Below are 23,834 nucleotides of genomic sequence, written 5' to 3'. Positions count from 1 at the left end.
TAGCACTTTGGGACGATGGTTGATTAGCAGTCTTGGCGACAGGTGATTGTTGGGATGCGGAGTTGTCAAGGATGACAACCATTTAGGGTGGGGGAGTATGTCAAACCCATGAGTCACAGATGCGATGTGTGACAAGTTGGGTGAGCACTCCCGGTAATGTGCGATGAGCCGGGTGAGCGACGAGTCGGTGGGTGCGATAAGTCAACGAGTTGTGTGTTGGTTGCGACGTTTCGTTGTGACGATGGAACGAGTTAGAGGAAAGCGATGAGCTACAGTGGTTGGTTAAAGTCACTGAGGGCATGAGCGTGATGAGCCAACGAAGGTGTCAAAAAACTGAGAATTAAGAATTCGGCTAAGTATAGGCAAACTTCGCGAAGGTCACCTTATACAGTGCAAGTTTGGTATGTGGACCCGACGGGGCGACAGTGTGGGCAAGCCGATGTGCGAAGTGGGCAAGCCAACATGTTTATGTGGGTGAGTTGGACGAATGGGCAGGTCGCCTGGGTGGGCGACACATGAGTTATCCATGGTGGTGGGTATATATTGGTGACCGAGTGGATGGAGAAGAAAAAATTCAAGCATTAGAGTCTTGGAGATCAACACAAGCAAGCTCAAGTGGTGGACGAACAAAGTGTTGGCACATAAAAGAAGTGGCAAGGTGTAGGCGGCCACCTGATTGAAGCATCGAGTCGTGGTAAACGCAAATGAAAAGTTCGGCGAACAGGCAGGCAAGCCGCAGGTTGATCCGGGCGGGCGCGCTAATGACAAGCGAACTGGTGGTAGGCTGAACGAGCGGTCAGACAGCTCGACAGGCGGGTAAACATGCCTACAGGTTGTGTAGTTCTGCAGTTGGACAAAATAGTTCGACGATCAGGCAGAGCAGTTATGTGGTGCTGTAGAACGAAGTTACAACATGGGTGTAGTAGGTCGGCAGGCGAGCTATAGTAGAGCGGGTGAGCTACCGGGTGGGCACATGAGGTGTGGGTGAACTATGGTAAGACAAGACGAGGGCACACAAAGTTCTAGTGGAACATTGAACGGTCAACGACATAGTTGGACGACGAAGCGAGTTGCGAGTGGAGCATCGGGTGGGCGACACGCCATAGACAGGTCCAAACGAACCAGTGAGCTCGAGTGAAATGACACGATGAAGGTTGAATGGTTGGCACGATGAACTGTGCGAAGGGCGACCCAAGTGTGGGCACCTCTTCCTGGTGAGTTGAGTGACCTGACTCGGTGAAGGGTAGGCGCTCCTGAACAAAGTTCAGGTAGGTTGCACGATTGCAGGCCGAACTGTGTATCTAGACTGTTATTATGAGTAGGAAGCTGGGGTTCCTCTCCAAAGGCTAATTTTGTATATTTTGGATTATTATCATTATTATTGTGGGCAGACTCATCTTCAAGGAGTTTCCCCTCCCATTAATTATCCACTGTGCATATGTGTAAAATAATGATGATGATGAAAGATGTTTAAATGAATGTTTTCGATGTGTTATGAATGTTTATACTTAGAAAGTGAAAAATAAATGAAGTACGGAATGTTAGGGGTAGTCCACACTTGAAAGTATTGGTGAAAAGAAATTGGGTGGTGGTGCCGTACCCCCCTTCATGCGGTTGAAAGACTACCACTAATCTGAAAATCACTCGTGAGTGATCTCAGTTAATTAATTAATGAATGAAGGTATTACAGACTCATGTGATGGTGTGTGTCTATGTTATCTTAGGCAACGGATCGATAAGATTGCAAAATACACAGACACTGGAAAACAGTAATAGAAACACAGCAAGAAAAATAGAACACAACAAAATTTAACAAGGAGTTCACCCAATCCTCCTGGGCTATGTCTCCGGTCCAGCTCTCAGTGGTGGCCTTCTTTTATTGTGTCTTTAAGCAGAGTTTTTACAATGAGGAGCTCAATTTGAGTCTCTTGAAATAGATGGTGCTTAGTAGGGTGGCTCTTGGATTCCCCAAGCCACTAGAGTGCACAGACTCCCCCTTACCAAGTCTCGACCTCAACTGGTCTGAATGGGATGAGTCCAATTTGGTACTCAACTCCCGACAGGTATCCTCTCAGGGATTGCTTGAACCTCTCAAGCCCTTGCTTGAACTTCTCAAGCCCTCTGTCTGCTCGATGTTGCCTTAGCTCTACAGGTTAGCTTGGCTCTCTGCGTTTGCTTCACTTTTCTGTTCTATCTCTCTGTCTCCTTCTTCTCTTCTCCTGTTCTCCCTCGTTTTTGTTCTCTATTTGTTCATGGCTTAAAACCAATCTGTCCCTTGACTGTTCGCTTTCTCTTCCACCCCTTCGGATCGCCTGCTAGTGTTCGCTTGGAATTCCCTGCCTCTGCGTCATCGTAACATCTCACAGGGAAGTGGCCACTTGTCCTCTCACAAACTGAGCGCCAGCTTTCCTCGAATGGTTTGTTATTTTGGTTATGCTGTGTAATGATTAATCCACCAACTCAGCGGTCAAATTGGACTTCAACCTTTATGCGTCGTGGCTTATTTTCTCCTATCAAATCCATTTTCCCATCGGGCGCAATCTCCACCGTTAGATCTGGAGCCTCCAGATCCTACGGTTATCACTCTTATCGCGCAATTGACTTGCTCGAACGTTAGCCCACGATGAGAGGCGGTTTTCTCTCTCATCCGCCGGACACGCATCGTTCATTGTATGGCATCACTAAGTCTCTTGACAATTCCGCTTATTGCCCAAAACGCCTCCAATATTCCGCCAGTTTTGGAGCGCGGTCCTCGCCTGTCATTTCAGCGCTTTTCCCACAGTTTTTGGCTTCCCTTGTGATCGAGCGCTCAGGGCTGCTCCTTCTCGAGGGGTTTAGAAACGGCCTCTATTTTCTGATCCGGACTTCCTAACTGCTAGTTTGTGCCACTGTGTGGCTTCCATGGGCCTCGTTCAGTGCGCTTTGACCGAGGTCCTCGTCGTTCCTTGCTAGCTACAAAATGCCACTGTCTAGAGGTCTTCCTGATAGCTCGTTGTTCACAAGTTTTTTGAAGTCTGTCGTGATTTGATACATTCATAGAACTTTGATAATTTTCATGGATCTAATTCGAATCACAGCCTTCCCACTGAAAAAGCTTTTGGACCACTGAAAAAGCTTTTGGACCACCAAAAGTTAGTTTTCAAGCATCAACTAAGTGAGGGTACAATTGTCTCACTTGTCCAATCTCTATCCATTTTGCACTACTCGGTTTTGAACCCTTGAGCCCAACTCTGAGGTACTCAACATTTCCCCTGCGCGTCGTTCTCACCTTCTTGTCCAGAACTATGTCTTCCTACAATTCATTAAGATATTCAGGTAACAGGTCATCAATAGAAGGCAATTGACTCTGCTCTTCAGGATCCTCAATTAGTGAAGGTTCAAACAATCTCAAGCAATCTGCATTCACAACTGAGTAGATGTGCATGTAAGCTGGTAGATCAAGGCGAAAAGCATTCTCACCAATTTTCTCAAGTATCTTGAAGGGTCCATACCTGATAGGCTTTAGCTTTTTACCTTCACCTTGCATTCTATCCTTGCTGATATACAGCGAGACTTGGTCACCAACTTGGAAACTATGCTCCATCTGATGCTTGTCATGCCTTGCCTTGTATTTGGCTTGGCTCTTTTCCAGCTATTCCTATACTGCCTGGTGGATCTCTTGGATCTGTTCAATGAACCTAGTTGCCCTGTCCACATCACTATGTCCCTCAACTGTGGTGTCTTTACCAAAGAAAAATCCTAAAGGAGACCTTGGTGTGAAACCAAAACAGGTCTCAAAAGGAGATCTTTGTGTAGAAGAATGTTTTGCTCGGTTGTAAGCATGCTGCACATAACACAAATTTTCATCCCAAAGCTTAAGATGCTTGCTACAATATCCCCTAAGTAACTGGATAACTATCATGTTAACGACTTCTGTCTGGCCATCGGTTTTGGATGAAAAGTTGTGCTTTTCTTCAGTTTGGTGTCCATCAGTTCCCATAGACTTGACCAAAACTTCCCCACAAATTGGGTGTCTCGATCAGATACAATGGAAGTGGGTAATCCAAAATGAACCCATACATGTTGAAAGAATAGTTTTGCAGTTTGTTCAATTTTAATTTGTTTATTACAAGGTATCAAAATACACATTTTGCTGAACCTATCCCCAACAACATACAGATAATCATGACCTTTCCTAGATTTAGGCAGTCCTCCAACAAAATCCATGGAAACACTTTCCCAAGGATGAGAAGGAACTAGTAATGGAGTGTACAAGCCTAGTTCTCTGTTGCTGGGCTTGCTTTTAGCACACATAGTACACCCTCTTACATATCTAGAAATTGTCTCGTTCATTTTTGTCCAATAACAAAATCTTTGCAGTTGTGCAACTGTTTTACGTACCCCAAAGTGACCTGATATTAGAGAAGTGTTTGCTTCTCAAATTATCTTTACTCTTTCAGTTTGTGGAATGCATAGCTTTCCACAATGATATAGGAGTCGTTCCTTTACATGATAATCCAATTCTTCTACTCGTTTGCCTTGATTTAAAGTTGCATATACATCTTTGAAGTCTATATCTTGAGCATATTGTTCTATGTAGCTCTCATGTAACACGGAATTATGCTTAAGTATAGTAGATGCATTTATAATGGGTCTAGATAACATATCTACAACTTTATTGTGTATGCCCTTTTATATCTGATGACTAAATGAAACTGTTGTAGAAAACCCATCCATCTATAGTGTCCTGATTGCTGCACATTAGTTTGGGAGTGTAGATATTGAAGTGGTTGATGATCAGTATGTATTACTGTCTCTTTGCCCATTAAGTAATGTTTCCACTTTTTCACACTCTGTACTAATGCATACAATTTTTTATCATATGCGGGGTAGTTAACTACTGCAGAATTAAATGTCTCAAAATGATAACATATGGGTTGACCATGCTATGTCAACACTGCTCCCATGGCATAGTCACTGGCATCCATTTGGATCTCAAATGGTCTTTGAAGATCAGGCAATGCTAGTACTGGTGTTGTACTAATCTTTTCTTTCAAGGTGTCGAAGGCTTTCTGCTGTTTGCCTCCCCACTGAAACACCTTGTTCAATCCTGTTAAAGCATGTAAGGGAGCTGCAATTAAGGAAAAGTTAGAAATGAACTTTCTCCAATATTGAACATACCTTATGAATTTCTGAACAATGCTGTTACTCCATAAAGGATCCTAGTTCTCCAAATTTTGTATCCACGAAATTTCTTTTTGTGAACTCTATTACAGCTAAAATGGCTGTCTATCCAGATGAATATTAAATTTTTTTTTGTTTGGGATTAGTTTCTCCCTCCTCCTTTCAGACTTTTCTGCTACGGATTGTCCATGCGTCCGTTTTCTGCTCATATGAAGTTTATAGATGGGCAATGTATTATCTGCGTATTATATACCTTATATAATATAATTATGTTTTTAGTTCGTGGAAAAAAAGACGTTTATCACTTTATTAAAAAAAAATTGCAGCCTTGATTAGTAAATAAATTTATTAAAAAAACGTGCACCTTTGATTAGTTGGATTAGTTCGGTAGGCACGTTCACCACTTTTTAAAAAGTATTTCATGTGATATGAATGCCAAATGCCAGGTCATTAACAATATCAAACAACTGTTTGACCAGACACCACGTCATCAACAATATCCGTCAAAATTTAATTTTGATAAATTCTAATTTTTTTTAGGAACGTTAAAATTCGCCGACCATAAACGTCGATTTCCATTATCCACCTGTCAAATCTTCCATCACATACCTTATCAACAGAGCAGTCAAAGAGCTTTCACAAGATGCCTGCAGACAGAAGTCCAAGATGGGTTCTACATCTTTTCTGAACTCAAAGTCTTACCTTGAATTCAATGGATTTTAATGACTTACATGAGAAATTTTATAAAAATCATCCCAACCCAATTATTTTTAAATTTTCACGCATTATAAGTTTGACCCAAAAACATCCAAAATCAAAACAATTAAATACACTGACGCTTCAGAAAATCTTCAAAGAAGATGCCCCACTCCACTGAATTTTTTTATCCCAAAGCAAAACACGCAACCTGCTAGTCAAATGAAAGACGGAATTCGATTTACATATAGAAGAAAGGAATGTCTGTAATCCTGTGAATCCACATTTCGGCGCTGTGTGTAAATTTCGGTGCTGTGTGTAAATTTCCAGCCATCGAACTATAGCAGAGGTATCATGGCGTCTGCCGTTACAGCCAGTAGCAGGAAATCTCCCGATGTGCTGGCCATTCCATTCCCTGAACAGAACCAATTGATTCCATTTCTCGAATTTTCCTATCGACTGGCGTTCCATGGAATCTCTGTCACGATTCTCACAACGCGTTCTCATTCCCCTCCCCTGCAACATTTCTTACAGCGAGCAAAAACAGAGTCCCTGGACATTCGGCCTCTCTACATCCCCCTCCCATCGGATCAAAAGGAACTGCAAGAAGATATTCCCCGGAAATCCGTCCCTCTTCTCGTCTACTCGTTTCGATTATTAGCAGAGCCAATCGAGCAGTGGATCCAACAGCAGAACCCACGCCCTGTGTGCATCATTAGCGACTTCTACCTCGGCTGGACTCAGAAAATCTCTGCCAAACTCGCAATCCCCAGAGCCGTTTTCCACACATCCAGTGCATTCGGGGCCTGCGTAGACAATTCCCTGTGGACGCACATGCCACATCTAGAGGTCAAGACCGACGACGAGTATTTTATAATGCCCGACCTTCCTCTGCAAATCGCGTTTCGCCGGACCCAAATTTCTCGAACGGCCCGAACGTTCCAGAGATTCGATCCCGTGTCGGAGTTCATGCGAGAGAACAGGCTACTGAACCTCCAGAGCTGGGGGATCCTCGTTAACACCTTCTACGACCTAGAGCTTGGTCATATCGATCACCTGCATACGACCACGGGCAAGCCTGTTTGGCCCATCGGCCCCATTCTGCCGCCTTGGGATTTTAGCAATTCCAAAGATAAATCGGATCCTTGCTTTCACTGGTTGGATTCTCGGAAGCCTGAGTCCGTGCTCTACGTTTGCTTGGGCAATCACTCGGCTCTGTCCGAAAAACAAATGATGGAACTTGCCTGCGGATTGGAGGCCATGGATAAGTCCTTTATATGGGCAAATTACAGCACTACTGCAATCCCCAAAAGATTTGCAGAACAAGTAGACCAGACTGGAAGTGGGTTCATAATCCGAGGCAGAGCACCCCAACACCTCATTCTTTCGCACCAGTCCATTGGGGGATTCCTTACTCACTGTGAATGGAATTCCGCGTTACAGAGCATCGCTATGGGGGTTCCAATGATCACATGGCCCATCTCTGGAGCTGAATTCTGCAATTCGATGTTAGTGACAGAGTTGCTTAAGATCGGCGTCCAGCTCTGTGAAGGCGAGAATGGCGTTCCGAACAGAGAAGATTTACAGACGGCCGTGGCACAGATAATGCCGGAGGATTGTGCAGGAGAGGAGAGGAGCAAGGCTAAGGAGATTGGCGAATTGGCGAGAAGTGCTATGGATGAACGCGGAGGATCTTCCCATCAGAGCTTGAAAGCGTTTGCAGATGAGATCCACGAACTTAATCTGACCAGTGAACAACAAAACCCTAGCTTGTCCGACGAAGGTTGGAAGTAGCCTCTCCTTTTGGGTTCGGGTTCATCCTGACCGTGTTCGGGTTCATCCTGACCGTGTGTGTTTCTGTAAAGTATTGTGGAATTTCAGAATGTGTCCTCACGGATTGCCTTTATGGTTTGTTTACCCGTGGCCACTCAGAGAGAGTTTTGTGTGAATTAATATGTTGCTGCAGATTATAATGGATTGTACGCTGAACTGTCATTTATACTTGTGATTGTGTGTGCAGTGTTTGAGATCTCAGCTCTGCTCGGATGAGATTTCCCAGGAGATTAGGATTTTGGTGTCTTAGAGATAGCAAAGCAGAAAAATGCCCTAAATTATGGATTTACATGGGCGGTAGTTCTATATGTATAGAGTGTATATATTTATGATTGTGCATATTCTTCTGTATTTATGAATTTGAATCCGGGCAATAAAAGGATCACCACTGTTTTACTTTTGTTTCAATTTTCATTTTATCACTTAGGGTTTTTCCTTCCATCATAGTAGGTAGGGAGGTTCAGAGGTGGGTTTTTCTTCCATCATAGTAACAGGTTTAGAGGTAGTTGTTAGATTATCAAGAATTTTGTTTTGTGTTGGGATTTTGATTTACAACAGAAACGAAGAACTGTAATTTTTTCTATTTTTATTTAGAGTTGATATATGTATTTTTAAAATAAAATTAAAATTTTCATTAAATAAAAACAGTAATATCAGTCATAATAAAAGAATAAAACATCAATAGTTTTGTTCTTGATATTAGTATAAAAGTTTAAAGCTTAACATAGAGTTGATATGTTGTACTTTAAATAATATATATATGATAGATAAATAAATAAAATATTTTGATTTTCATATTAAGTAACATAATTTTAAATAAACGGTCCATAGGTGCAATTCAATTGGCTTGTCATGAAGTACTATGTAAATTTTGAGATTCAACATTCAAATCCCCAAGAGATATTATAACATAATTCTATATAAAGAGCTAAAGTAATTGAAAATTTTAAAAAAATATCATCTTATATTAGTTATGAATAAAATATTCATAATTATATATTAATTAAATAAAGATATTAAATTCATAAATATTAATAATTAAATAAATTAAATTGCCCATTAATTATGAAATGGCACATATGTCAAAATAAATGCTCTTTAGTCCTTGTGGTCAATCAACACCTATAAAGGCAAACCGCCCAAGGCCTTGTAAATCATTATCTAAGTATTTAGAATAATAATATATATATATATATATATATATTGTATACACATAAAATGTGTTTGCAATTGAAAATTACTAGTGAAACAAAGGTTTCTTGTACCAGTGGTATCAGAGCCATGCCAACTTCTGGACAAATCTTGTTGCATTTATGCCGACTGTTCCACTGCATTTTCCCTCTTGTTGTTCGTTGTGTGTATCATACATACCGGTACCATCACACTATCGTTGTATCCTTTGACCACATCATCCAAACGTCTGTCCCGACAACCCGCTGCATAACCTAACGTTTACATCCCACCATCCTGTCTGCGTTTTGGTGTTGGGTTCTTTCCTGTCTTCATGCTCGATCAAGTCTTGTCCACCGTCTTGTCGCATATGGTGTTTCCCACATTCCTCCTATTGTCTAGTCTTCAATCGTTGTCCCCGACCACGCTGTTTCCCACCAGCGCTCAGTGAACAAATTCCCAACATCCACATCGATGGTCATTGTGTTGTCTGTCATCGTTTACCATTCATCGTTTTCATTCGCAGGACTAACATTGTCAAGCCCATGAGTCGCGGATGTGATGTGCGATGAGTTAGGTGAGCGCTCCCGGTTATGTGCGACGAGCCGAGTGAGGTACGAGTTGGTGGGTGCGTGTTACAATTGGCAACTAGGGCCAAACTCCATGTGGGTCACCTTCTTCATGGCTGATAATATTTTTCCTAGATTCCTCTCATCGAGAGGTGTAGGATTGATCTAAATATCATCCGATTCCGATAAGTATTTATGGAGATATGAATTTATTTAGATTATGGACAAATTGTCAAGTCGACCTGCAACTTATGTAGGTTCGGAAGCCCAACAGTCATGTCTATTCAACCTCTACGTTTTAGTATAAATAGAAGAGGACTTGAAGTCATTTGACACACACATATACTCTTCATGTGATCTCCTTCTCTCCACGTCTTTGGGTTTTGGTGAAGGAGAGATACTAAGAGTATACGCTGGCCTAAGTAAAGATGATGCCCTAGATGTAGGAAAGATGATGCCCTAGCTGCAATAAAGATATGCCCTAGCCGCAGGTTTATGACGAGATCTACACGCAAAAAAGACGAGACTTATATGCAGCATAAATAAGCCCCTATACGCTGTCTCAAGAGGCTCAATCCGCAGATGAGAGGAGGGCTAATATAGGCCATAAATGAAGGCCTGAATCCACTGTCTATTGACCTTATACGTAGCAAGAAAGAGACTCTTTATCCAAAGTTAGAAATAGGATCTATACATAGTCCTAGAGGAGATGATTTAGTTGTTGTTCTAGCAAGGAGACTTAGCCATAGCTTAGCTACAGTAATGAAGCCTAGACGTAGTTGAAGGAAGCCCTTGCAACTGGCTTATAAGGAGGACCTATTCGCTATCCAAGGGAGCTTCATATGCAACCCTAATCCGCAGTCAAAGAAGATCCTCTAAACGCTGTTAAAGGAGACCTTATTCCGTTGTCTTAAAGGCTCCTATCCACAGCCCTAAGAGCCCTATTCTATTGTTTAAGAGGAGCCACCTAATTCGTTGTCTATAGATATATCAAGCCACAATAAGGAGGCCCAAAGAGGCCCTAATCTCAGACGTGAAGATGACCTCAAACACTGTCACATCTAGCCATAGCTACAACTATCTCACTGCTGGTCAAAAGCATGGATGAGATACATTTAGGAGCAACTGTCATCAGATTAGAAATCAGAGGGCTAAGATGCTACCTTGGGTCTAGTTTGGGTCTAATCTGGAACTATAGCCTAGCTGCTTTGCTAGGCTGCAAGCCATAGCAAGCAGCTAAGGCTAATATGTAGCAAAGTGGATGATGTATTAAGAGCATCATAAGTATTGCAGCAGCATGACATGAAGTAGTATAGCCACAGTATTGCAGCATGATGATAACGATATATTGCAATAGGCCTTCAGTGTATGAATGGATGTATCACAGTGACAGATGCAACTGATGATGCAATGCAGCATAGTAGACATTGAGTGTAGATCAGCAATGAGTACAACATTAGATGCAGATCCGTGATAAGAGCAGCTCAATGAGTGGTGGAGCAGCAAAGTGACAAGAGCATCTACAAGAAGTGCAACATGGTGCAACACAGCGAGGTGAAGCATGTAGACAAGATGCAACACTATAGGTGAAGGAGTCATCTTGGAGAATCAGTTAAAGAAATATGTCTTCAACTAATCTCATGTAGATATAAGAAGTCAAAGTGTTGACTTCTGTTGTAAATGTACTATCTCTCTCTCTTTCTCTACTGAACTATTGAAGAACATAAAAGAAGAATTGATCAAGGGTTTCCCCACATTGGGGTTTGTCCCTGGCTAGCGCCACATCTTATGTCCTCTTGTCTTGGCTTCTCTTCTGTGATTTATGTTTATGTTCTATCTGCAGTCTACTTTAATGTTGATGTGATTGCTAATTTGGAAAAGATATTGAGCTAACTGTGAAAATTGAAATAAATTGCTCTAAACATAGAACATACCTAAATTTAACAGTGCGACGAGTCGCCGAGTGGGCGTGTTGGTTGCGACGTTTCGTTGTGATGATGGGACGAATTAGAGGAAAACGACGAGCTGGGGCGGTCAGTTAAAGGCACACAGGGCACAAGCATGACGAGCCAACGGAGGTGTTGAAAAACTGAGAATTAAGAATTCGGCTAAGTATAGGCGAACTTCGCGAAGGTCACCTTATACCGTGCAAGTTTGGTATGTGGACCTGACAAGGCGACGGTGTGGGTGAGCTGACATGCGAAGTGGGCGAGCCGAAGGTTGGGGAAGCGACCCAGGCGAGCGCGTTGCAAGACGGGCGAACTGGTGGTAGGTTTAACGAGTAGTCGGACATCTCGGCAGATGGGTAAATGGGTCTGCAGGTTATGTAGTTCTGCAGTTGGGTGGAACGGTTAAACGATCGGGCAAAATAGTTTTGTGGTGTAGCAGAATGAAGTTACAACATGGGTGTAACAGGTCGGAGGGCGAGTTGCGGTAGAGCGGGTGAGCACACAAGGTGTGGGTGAATTGTGGTAAGGGAGGGCGAGGCCGCATGGAGTTCGGGTGGAACACCGAACGGTTGACGAGTTAGTTGGACGACGGGGCGAGTTGCGGGTGGAGCACTGGGTGGGCGACACGCCACAGGCAGGTCCGAACGAACTAGCGAGCTCGGGTGAAACAACACGACGAAGGCTAAATAGTTGGCACGACGAACTGTGCAGAGGGCGACCTGGGTGTGGGCACCTCTGCCAAGTGGGTTTAGCGACCCCACCCGGTGAAGGGAAGGCGCTCCTGAACAGAGTTCGGGCAGGTTGCACGATTACAGGCGAACTCTGTATCTAGACTGTTATTGTGAGTAGGAAGCTGGGGTTCCTCTCCAAAGATTTATTTTATATTTTTTGGATTATTATCATTATTATTGTGGGCAGACTCATCTTCATGGAGTTTCCCCTCTGTTAATTATCTATTCTGCATATGTGTAAAATAATGATGATGATGAAATATGTTTAAATGAATGTTTCCACTGTGTTATGAATGTTTATACTTAGAAAGTGAAAAATAAACTAAGTATGGATTGTTAGGCGTAGTCCACATTTGAAAGTATTGGTGAAAAGAAATCGAGTGGTGGTGTCACACCCCCCTTCGTGCGGTTGAAAGACTACCGCCAAGTTAGGGGCATGACAGGTAGTATCAGAGCTACTAAATACTTGACGAGAAGTGATACACGTGCACTTCGTGACAGGTGGTATCAAAGGTCCCTATTCTGCGGGCTTTGGTGATTTAGATTTACAGGTGAAGTGGTACAGCTGCACGTTGTGACAATTGGTATTCGAGTTGATTTAGTTGAAGTTTTTGGGTTTTGAAGGCTGATGATTGTTGAAGGTGAAGCAAGTATTGAAAACTTGTCGAACAGATGAAGATGGTTGAAAGGCACTTCAAAAGTTGAAAGACATGGGTGATTATTGAAAAGACGAAACGCAGAGATGCTATGAAGATTTTGTACGAGTGGGAACCCTTGATACATATAGGAAGCAAGATAGCAGATTTGTAGGAAGACTTGAATAATCTTCATGTGGAAACTAATGAACTCAAGAAGCTTGATGAGGAGATCTGGCAAGGTGATCTTAGACTCCAAGAACTCATGAATGAAAGAGTTCGACTAAGGGAGAAAAGCACCATGGCGCAAGCTAAAGTCAAGGAGCTTGAGGACGATATAAAGAAGGACTTTCTTGGTAGAAAGGTCATTGTGATAGAGCAAGATGAGCTCAATTACATTGACAAACTTTGGGACTGTCACCGAAACATACAACCAAATTTTCTGAGGATTAGTTCACTTCGTATGGAAGGAGTCAATGCGTGCTTAATTGGCACACTTAAGCAGGGAGCGATGGAGGACAAGCTTGAAGGAACTCAAGCTGAACCAGGATCAAATTGCTTAGATGAGTCAAGCAAGGAGTTGTAGTACCTTAAGAAGGAAGTCAGGTTGAAGCACAAGTCGATAAAATCTTCTAAGGCTGAATTGTTGAAGAAGGTTTCTGGAATAAGACACAAGATCAAGCCAAAAGAGGACGGAGATGCCTTGAAGTTGAGTTTTGTGCAGGTAACTGTACATGGCAGAAGGTTTGCAACTTTGGTGGACACGGGAGCTACTCATAGTTTCCTTAGTAAGAAAGCAACAAAGTCTTTTGGGAAGAAAGCTTAAGTGGGAAGAGAGTGGAGTGCTTTCAAAGCAGTAAACTCTACCATGAAAGTTGTGATTGGTGTAATGGGGAATATTCAGGTGAGAGTGGGCTCTTGGGTTGGAAAGTTGGACTTGAGGATCGTGGACTTGGATGATCATTCTATGGTGCTGGGGCAAGACTTTTTGAAAGTTGCATAAGCCATACCAATGGTGGACTGGGACATTCTCTTGATTATAGCTGAAGGGAGAACTTTTTTGGTTCCGATGAATAGGAGGAGTTTCTTGGTGTATAGACCAAGAATGGCTTCTATGAATTTGTATCCAAAGGATCCAAATGTAAAGAATGATAATGTGGAACAAAGAGGACTTGGATGTATGACTCAAACAACAAAGGAAGGGAAGTTAGTAAACTTTGTTGCAAGAGCTAGAAGAAGAAATGAAGGTGGAAAATCAATTTCACACATCCTGAGGCACTTGGCGGGAGCATATTCTACGGAGGGTCTTCACAATGGAGTTGCAAATGGAGAGAGTTTGAATACTTCTTCAATGGAAGTGGTTAGGGAAGATTACACAGGTAGAGATCTGGTTGGCATAATCGAGTTTTGCATATTTGCCATGGGCATATATGACTTTCAATTGACAAAAGACAAGCTTGACAAGCTTGGTTGCACACATGAGGAGGTTGAGGTTGTAAACAAGTACTTGAGGACGCAGCATCAATCTGATACATGGGTGGATGAGAGTTAGGGAGGGAACTTCCTGGCCCTCCTTTCTCGATAGAAAACCTTAGATATGGGTTGGTGCAGTGGCCTTGACATTTAGGAGGGTTGCACCACCTTGACAAGGGGCCTTGGGGATAAGGATTCTTTATTTGACAGGTTGATGATACTTGGATGTATGCGACTACATAGCAGCACATTGGCATTAGCATCATAGACAACGTGTTGCAGATGAGATGGGCATACCATGGACCTAAGCATGGCTTATTTTTGGACGGATTCTTAATCGAGTTGAGATTGTGACAGGATACTAAGAAACAACCAACAGTGGCATGGGGGAGGTACATTCTCATGGGTTGAGAATTATGGTTGGATTAGATACCCAACTAGTTTGATGACATGGGGGCATGAAATGCACCGAGTTTGAGTCAGATAGATGTCTTGGTTTTGACTAAGATGTTATGTTGGATAGAGTATTATGCAGAGATTCACATGATGAGTGATACATGATGGAGACAGTTGTACTATATATGTTGCAGGGATGTTTGCAATATATGCACTGACAGAAGTCATGGATTGAGGAGACTACCAACGGTTTATGTGACATTGGAACAAAGGCAGGCAGTATGAGCATCCTTAGGTGTTGGAGCTGGTAGCACTTCGGGATGATGGTTGATTGGCAGTGTTGTCGATAGGTGATTGCTGGGATGGGGAGTGTTCAAGGATGACAACCATTTAGGGTGGGGGAATATGTCAAACCCATGAGTCATAGATGCGATGTGCGACAAGTTGGGTGAGAACTCCCAGTAATGTGCGATGAGCCGGGTGAGCGACGAGTCGGTGGGAGCGATAAGTCAACGAGTTGCGTGTTGGTTGCGACGTTTCGTTGTGATGATGGAACGAGTTGGAGGAAAGAGATGAGCTAGAGTGGTTGGTTAAGGCACTGAGGGCATGAGCGTGATGAGCCAAAGAAGGTGTCGAAAAACCGAGAATTAAGAATTCGGCTAAGTATAGGCGAACTTCGTGAAGGTCACCTTATATAGTGCAAGTTTGGTATGTAGACCGACGGGGCGACGGTGTGGGCAAACCGATGTGCGAAGTGGGCAAGCCGACATGTTTATGTGGGTGAGTTGGACGAATGGACAGGTCGGCCTAGGTGGGCAACCCATGAGTTATCCATGGTGGTGGGTATATATTGGCGACCGAGTGGATGGAGAAGAAAAAGTTCAAGCATTAGAGTCTTGGAGATCAACACAAGCAAGCTCAAGTGGTGGGCGAACAAAGTGTTGGCACATAAAAAAGTGGCAAGGTGTAGGCGGCCACCTGATCGAAGCATCGAGTCGTGGTAAACGCAAACGCAAAGTTCGGTGAATAGGCAGGCAAGCCGCAAGTTGATCAAAGCGAGCGCGCTACATGACGGGAAAACCGGTGGTAGGCTGAACGAGCGGTCAGACAGCTCGGCGGGCGGGTAAACATGCCTGCAGGTTGTGTAGTTCTGCAGTTGGGCGGAATAGTTCGACGATCAGGCAGAACAGTTATGCGGTGCTTCAGAACGAAGTTACAACATGGGTGTAGCAGGTCGGTGGGCGAGCTGCAGTAGAGCGGGCGAGCTACCGGGCGGGCACATGAGGTGTGGGTGAACTGTGGTAAGACAGGATGAGGGTGCACAAAGTTCTAGTGGAACACTGAACAGTCAACGAGATAGTTGGACGATGGAGCAAGTTGCGGGTGGAGTGTCGGGTGGGTGACACGCCACAGACAGGTCCGAACGAACCAGCGAGCTTGGGTGAAATGACACGACGAAGGTTGAACGGTTGGCACAATGAACTATGCGAAGGGCGACCCGATTGTGGGCACCTCTTCACGGTGAGTTAAGCGACCCGACCCGGTGAAGGGCAGGCACTCCTGAACAAATTTTGGGCAAGTTGCACGATTGCAGGCCGAACTGTGTATCTAGACTGTTATTATGAGTAGGAAGTTGGGGTTCCTCTCCAAAGGCTAATTTTGTACATTTTGGATTATTATCATTATTATTGTGGGCAGACTCATCTTCAAGAAGTTTCCCCTTCCGTTAATTATCCACTGTGCATATGTGTAAAATAATGATGATGATGAAAGATGTTTAAATGAATGTTTTCGTTGTGTTATGAATGTTTATACTTAGAAAGTGAAAAATAAACTAAGTACGGAATGTTAGGTGTAGTCCACACTTGAAAGTATTGGTGAAAAGAAATCGGGTGTTGGAGCTGCACCCCCCTTCATGCAGTTGAAAGACTACCGCTCATCTGAAAATCACTCGTGAGTGATCTCAGTTAATTAATTAATGAATGAAGGTATTACAGAATCATGTGCTGGTGTGTGTCTATGCTATCTTAGGCAACGAATCGATAAGATTTCAAAATACACAGACACTGGAAAACAGTAAGAGAAACACAACAAGCAAAACAGAAAACAACAAAGTTTAACAAGGAGTTCACCCAATCCTCCTGGCTATGTCTCTGATCTAGCTTTCAGTGGTGGACTTCTTTTATTGTGTCTTTAAGCAGAGTTTTTACAATGAGGAGCTCAATTTGAATCTCCTGAAACAGATGGTGCTTAGTAGGGTGGTTCTTGGATTCCCCAAGCCACAAGAGTGCACAGACTCCCCCTTACCAAGTCTCGACCTCAACTGGTCTGAATGGGATGAGTCTAATTTAGTACTCAACTCCCGACAGATATCCTCTCAGGGATTGCTTGAACCTCTCAAGCTCTTGCTTGAACTTCTCAAGCCCTCTGTCTGCTTGATGCTGCCTTAGCTCTGCAGGTCAGCTCGGCTCTCTGCGTCTGCTTCACTTTTCTGTTCTGTCTCTCTGTCTCCTTCTTCTCTTCTCCTGTTCTCCCTCGTTTTTGTTCTTTGTCTGTTCATGGCTTAAAACCAATCCATCCCTTAACTGTTCGCTTTCTCTTCCACCCCTTCGGATCACCTGTTGTTGTTCGCTTAGAATTCCCTGCCTCTGCGTCATCGTAACATCTCACAAGGAAGCGACCACTTGTCCTCTCACGAACTGAGCTCCAGCTTTCCTCGAACAGTTCATTATTTCGGTTATGTTGTGTAATGATTCATCCACCAACTCAACGGTCAAATCGGACTTCAACCTTTATGCGTCATGGCTTACTTTCTCCCGTCAAATCCATTTTCCCATCGGGCGCAATCTCCGCCGTTAGATCTGGAGCCTCCAGATCCTACAGTTATCACTCTTATCGCGCGGTTGACTTGCTCAGACATTAGCCCATGATGAGAGGCGTTTTTCTCTCTCATCCGCCGGACACGCGTCATTCATTGTATGGAATCACTGGGTCTCTTGACAATTCCGCGTACTGCCCAAAATGCCTCCGATATTCTGCCGGTTTTGGAGCGCGGGCCTCGCCTCCCATTTCAGCGCTTTTCCCACGGTTTTTGGCTTCCCTTGTGACCGAGCACTCGAGGCTTTTCCTTCTCGAGGGGTTCAGAAATGGCTTCTGTTTTCTGATCCAGACTTCCTAACTGCTAGTTTGCGCCACTGCGTGGCCTCCATGGGCCTCGGTCAGCGCGCTTTGACCGAGGTCCTCGTCGTTCCTTGCTGGCTACAAACTGCCACTGTCTAGAGGTCTTCGTGATAGCTCGTTGTTCACAAGTTTTTTGAAGTCTGTCGTGATTTGATACAATCATAGAACTTTGATAATTTTCATGGACCCAATTCGGATCATGGCCTTCCCACTGAAAAAGCTTTTGGACCACCAAAAGTTAGTTTTCAAGCATCAACAAAGTGAGGGTAAAATTGTCTCACTTGTCCAATCTCTATCCATTTTGCACTGCTCGGTTTTGAACTCTTGAGCCCAACTCTGAGGTACTCAACATTTCCCCTGCGCATTGTTCTCACCTTCCTGTCCAGAACTGTGTCTTCCTGCAATTCATTAAGATATTCAGGTAACAGGTCATCAATAGAAGGCAATTGATTCTGCTCTTCAGGATCCTCAATTAGTGAAGGTTCAAACAATCTCAAGCAATCTGCATTCACGACTGAGTTGATGTGCATGTAAACTGGTAGATCAAGGCGAAAAGCATTCTCACCAATTTTCTCAAGTATCTTGAAGGGTCCATACCTGATAGGCTTTATCTTCTTACCTTCACCTTGCATTCTATCCTTGCTGATATAAAGCCAGACTTGGTCACCAACTTGGAAACTATGCTCCATCTGATGCTTGTCATGCCTTGCCTTGTATTTGGCGTGGCTCTTTTCTAGCTGTTCCTATACTGCCCGGTGGATCTCTTGGATCTGTTCAATGAACCTAGTTTCCCTGTCCACATCACTGTGTCCCTCAACTATGGTGTCTTTACCAAAGACAAAATCTAAAGGGGACCTTGGTGTGAAACCAAAACAGGTCTCAAAAGGAGATCTCTATGTAGAAGAATGTTTTGCTCGGTTGTAAGCATGTTGCACATAACACAAATGTTCATCCCAAAGCTTAAGATGCTTGCTGCAATATCCCCTGAGTAACTGGATCACTATCCTGTTAACTACTTCTGTCTGGCCATCGGTTTGTGGATGAAAAGTTGTGCTTTTCTTCAGTTTGGTGTCCATCAGTTCCCACAGACTTGACAAAAACTTCCCCACAAATTGGGTGTCTCGATCAGATACAATGGAAGTGGGTAATCCAAAATGAACCCATACATGTTGAAAGAACAGTTTTGCAGTTTGTTCAGTTGTAATCTGTTTATTACAAGGTATCAAAATACACATTTTGCTGAACCTATCCACAACAACATACAGATAATCATGACCTTTCCTAGATTTAGGTAGTCCTCCAACAAAATCCATGGAAACACTTTCCCAAGGATGAGAAGGAACTGGTAATGGAGTGTACAAGCCTAGTTTTATGTTGTTGGGCTTGCTTTTAGCACACATAGTACACCCTCTTACATATCTAGAAACTGTCTTGTTCATTTTTGGTCAATAACAAAATCTTTGCAGTTGTGCAACTGTTTTACTTACCCCAAAGTGACCTGATATTAGAGAAGTGTGTGCTTCTCAAATTATCTTTACTCTTTCAGTTTTTGGAATGCATAGCTTTCCACAATGATATAGGAGTCGGTCCTTTACATGATAATCCAATTCTTCTACTCGTTTGCCTTGACTTAAAGTTGCATATACATCTTTGAAGTCTATATCTTGAGCATATTGTTCAATGTAGCTCTCATGTAACACGAAATTATGCTTAAGTATAGTAGATGCATTTATAATGGGTCTAGATAACATATCTACAACTTTATTGTGTATGCCCTTTTTATATCTGACGACTAAATGAAACTGTTGTAGAAAACCCATCCATCTATAGTGTCTTGATTGCTGCGTTTCGGAGTGTAGATATTGAAGTGGTTGATGATCAGTATGTATTACTGTCTCTTTGCCCATTAAGTAATGTTTCCACTTTTTCACACTCTATACTAATGCATACAATTCTTTATCATATGTGGGGTAGTTAACTACTGCAGAATTAAATGTCTTAGAATGATAACATATGGGTTTACCGTGCTGTGTCAACACTGCTCCCATGGCATAGTCACTGGCATCCATTTGGATCTCAAATGGTCTTTGAAGATCGGGCAGTGCTAGTACTGGTGTTGTACTAATCTTTCTTTCAAGGTGTCGAAGGCTTTCTGCTATTTGCCTCCCCACTGAAACACCTTGTTCAATCTTGTTAAAGCATGTAAGGGAGCTGCAATTAAGGAAAGGTTAGAAATGAACTTTCTCCAATATTGTGTTGCTCCTAAGAAGCTCCTAGCTTCTGTAGCAGATTTGGGTTTAGGCCAGTTTACAATAACGGCCACCTTAGAGGGATCTATCTTCAATTCACCACCCCCTACTATATGTCCCAAATAATTCAAAGATGTCTTGCCAAATTAACATTTTGAGAGTTCAACATAAAGTTTTTATCTTTTCAAAACATCTAGTGTTTGCTTAACATGCTTTAAATGTTCTTCCCATGTTTTGCTAAATATCAGAATGTCATCCAGATACACAATAACAAAATCATCAAGAAAAGGTCTGAGTACATCATTCATTAATCTCATGAAAGTAGCAGGAGCATTAGTTAAGCCAAAAGGCATAACCAACCACTCATACAATCCCTGCTTTGTCTTGAAAGCAGTCTTCCATGCATCTTGTTCTGCAACTCTGACTTAGTGATATCCACTATGCAAGTCTAACTTGGAAAAATAAACAACTTCTTTCAATTGATCTAACAAATCATCTATGTGAGGAAGGGGATAACGATTTTTTATTGTTATCTTATTCAGTGCTCGGTAATCAACACGTTCTCCACAAGCCATCTTTCTTTCTCACCAAAACGATTGGTGACCCACATGGTGATGTGCTAGGTCTAATGAACCCTTTCTCGAGCAACTCCTGCACCTTCTTCTTGATTTCTGTGTTCTCTAAAGCGGACAACCTGTACATTCCAATGTTAGGCAATGGAGCATCTTGCTGCAAAATAATATCATGCACTATTTCCTTTTTGGGTGGCAGACCTTTAGGTTCTTGAAACAAGATATCATACTCTGAAACAACCTTTTCTAAATCAGCTTGTTGCTTAGCATCACAACCCTCAAATACATTGGTTTTATTAGGTTTCTTTTCCTTTACAACCATCAGTAAGAATTGTTTGCATGAATTTATCATTCGTTTCATCTGCCCTGAGTTTATGAGAGTATAACTATTCTTGAGCTTTGAGCTCTTACAAATTATTCGATTCCATCTTTAACAAGTAGATACTTGTTCTCAACTCTATAGAAAATAGCTTTTCTGTCATACAAGTAAGGACTTCTCAAAACAATTCCACATATATCCAAAGGAATTATGTCTAACTCAACCTCATCTACAAATGCTAACCCAAAAGAAAACTTGAGTTTGCATTGTCTAGTCACTTGTAGTTGTGCTTTATCATTTAAGCATCCTAATGGGTATGGTCTCTTGTGAGATGTAGTCATTAATCCCAATTTCTTTACAATTGCTTCAGAAATTAAATTTACTTGTGAGCCACTATCAAACAAGGTATCAATCTTTTGATGTTTGGAAATAACTCTAATATGGAAAAGCTCATGTCTTTTTTTCTCATTTTCTTCATCAATTGTAGATTGTGCAGAATTACTAGTAGATGCTTCAGAATTCTTACCTTTTATACCTGTGGCTACAATAGTTGTTTCATCTCCTGAGTCTGACCCCAAATCTTTCTGAATAGCTGCAACAGCCTTCTTCTTCTTGCCCTCGAACTTCTTAGGTCTCAGCTCCGGATGCAGAATCCAACAATGCTCGTCATCATGCCCATCCTTCTTACAGTGAGTGCATGAAGACTTGCTCTTTTGTGCAGTGTTAGCCTTCCTTGCTTTCCATTTCTATTTTCTTTTCTCCTTATTCTTGCTTGCAATGGGTTGGGATGATCCCCTAACTTCTGGACTTCCATTCTTTCCTCTAGCTTCTAGATGAGTAGCTTGTACAGATACCTCATCTATACTAGTGGGATTAAACGTGAGGATTAGTGTGCCTCATGTAGCTATGTAGACCACCTATGTACTTCAACAGAGTCTCGGGTGAGTCTAATGAGATTCCTAGAATCAATGCTCTCTTCCTAAATTCTTGGGTGTATCCTTATACACTTTTCCCTTTCAACTGTCGAAGAGTTTGCCAGCTCATCATGGCTTGCTACATGTAGGCCAATGGATAGAACTTTTTGATTGCAGAAAAAAATTCACTCTAGACAGAAATGGTCTTACCATGTCTCTTCATGTCAACTTGGGTCCTGCCTTCCCACCAAACCAAGGCAGTGCCTCCAAGGCGCAGGCTTGCCAGCTGAATCTTGCTCTTGTCTGAATCGATATCTGCACTTTGCAATAAGCATCAATTTGTCTAATCCAATTGTCCAACTTTTTTGCATTCAACTCTCCATCATATATAGGTAAATCAAATTTAACATCTAGTTTAATAAAAGATGCCTTCTTTTTATGTTCAAGGCTATTTGGAGGTGTGAGAAAGCTTTCTTCTTTCCCTTTGCCTTTTGAGTGGTCATGGAGGAGAGACTCATCTTCTCCTTTGTCTTATTTGAAGCCTGATGAATCTTCATCCTTATGTTTTCTAAATTCCTTATACATTTCCTCTACCATGGACCTTATCGCTAGGAAACTATCTATGAATTGAGGGTCTGGCCCCACAAAACCTTCCTCTGACATTGTTTTCTAAGAATCGACTCTCCCAATTTCAGGATTAGTTTCGACCAACTCTCCTTCTCCTAATTTGAGCTTTGATCTAGTTAGCATTCAACAGCTAAATCCAACATAATCTTGTCTAACCTTAACAGCCTAAAGCTCTGATACCACTTGATCTAAAAATCACTCGTGAGTGATCTTAGTTAATTAATTAATGAATGAAGGTATTACAGACTCATGTGCTAGTGTGTGTCTATGTTATCTTAGGCAATGGATCGATAAGATTGCAAAATACACAGACACTGGAAAATAGTAAGAGAAACACAGCAAGCAAAACAAAACACAACAAAATTTAATAAGGAGTTCACCCAATCCTCCTAGACTACGTCTCTGGTCCAACTTTCAGTGGTGGCCTTCTTTTATTGTGTCTTTCAACAAAGTTTTTACAATGAGGAGCTCAATTTGAGTCTCCTGAAACAGATGGTGCTTAGTAGGGTGGTTCTTGGATTCCCCAAGCCACTAGAGTGCACAAACTCCCCCTTACCAAGTCTCGACCTCAACTGGTCTAAATGGGATGAGTCCAATTTGGTACTCAGCCCCCGATAGATATCCTCTCAGGGATTGCTTGAACCTCTTAAGCCCTTGCTTACACTTCTCAAGCCCTCTGTCTGCTTGACGCTGCCTTAGCTCTGCAGGTCAGCTAGGCTCTCTACATCTGCTTCACTTCTCTGTTCTATCTCTCTGTCTCCTTCTTCTCTTCTCCTGTTCTCCCTCATTTTTGTTCTCTGTCTGCTCATGGCTTAAAGCCAATCCGTCCCTTAACTGTTTTCTTTCTCTTCCACCCCTTTGAATCACCTGTTGCTGTTCACTTGGAATTCCCTGCGTATGTTCATCGTAACGTCTCACAGGGAAGTGGGCACTTGTCCTCTCACGAACTGAGTGCCAGCTTCCCTCAAACAGTTTGTTATTTCGGTTACGCTGTGTAATGATTCATCCGCCAACTCAATAATCAAATCGGACTTCAACCTTTATGCGACATGGCTTATTTTCTCCCGTCAAATCCATTTTCCCATCGGGCGCAATCTTCGTCGTTAGATCTGGAGCCTCCAGATCCTATGGTTATCGCTCTTATTGCGCGGTTGACTTGCTCGGATGTTAGCCCGTGATGAGAGGCGATTTTCTCTCTCATCCGACAGACACGCATCGTTCGCTATATGGCATTGCTGGGTCTCCTGACAATTCTGCTTACCGCCCAAAATGCCTTCGATATTCCGCCGGTTTTGGAGGACGGGGCCCGCTTGTCATTTCAGCGCTTTTCCCATAGTTTTCGACTTCCCTTGTGACCG

General features: G+C 42.7%; 1 protein-coding gene across 1 annotated transcript; it reads left to right on the top strand.

Annotated features, from left to right (window-relative positions):
* The first annotated feature begins 6,213 nt into the window (after nt 1-6,213).
* On the top strand, nt 6,214-7,653 carry LOC149255617 (scopoletin glucosyltransferase-like). Its single transcript, XM_089455085.1, has one exon. The coding sequence runs from the start codon at nt 6,214-6,216 to the stop codon at nt 7,651-7,653; it is 1,440 nt and encodes a 479-aa protein (XP_089311211.1).
* Nucleotides 7,654-23,834: the final 16,181 nt, after the last annotated feature.

Source organism: Pinus tabuliformis, chromosome 7, assembly GCF_031772625.1.
Source record: "Pinus tabuliformis cultivar Carrire ecotype Pingquan chromosome 7, CPIR1, whole genome shotgun sequence".
In the NCBI taxonomy this organism is placed as follows: domain Eukaryota; kingdom Viridiplantae; phylum Streptophyta; class Pinopsida; order Pinales; family Pinaceae; genus Pinus; species Pinus tabuliformis.
The sequence above is the reverse complement of the archived record's forward strand: the minus strand, read 5'-3'. Positions and strand labels throughout refer to the sequence as shown.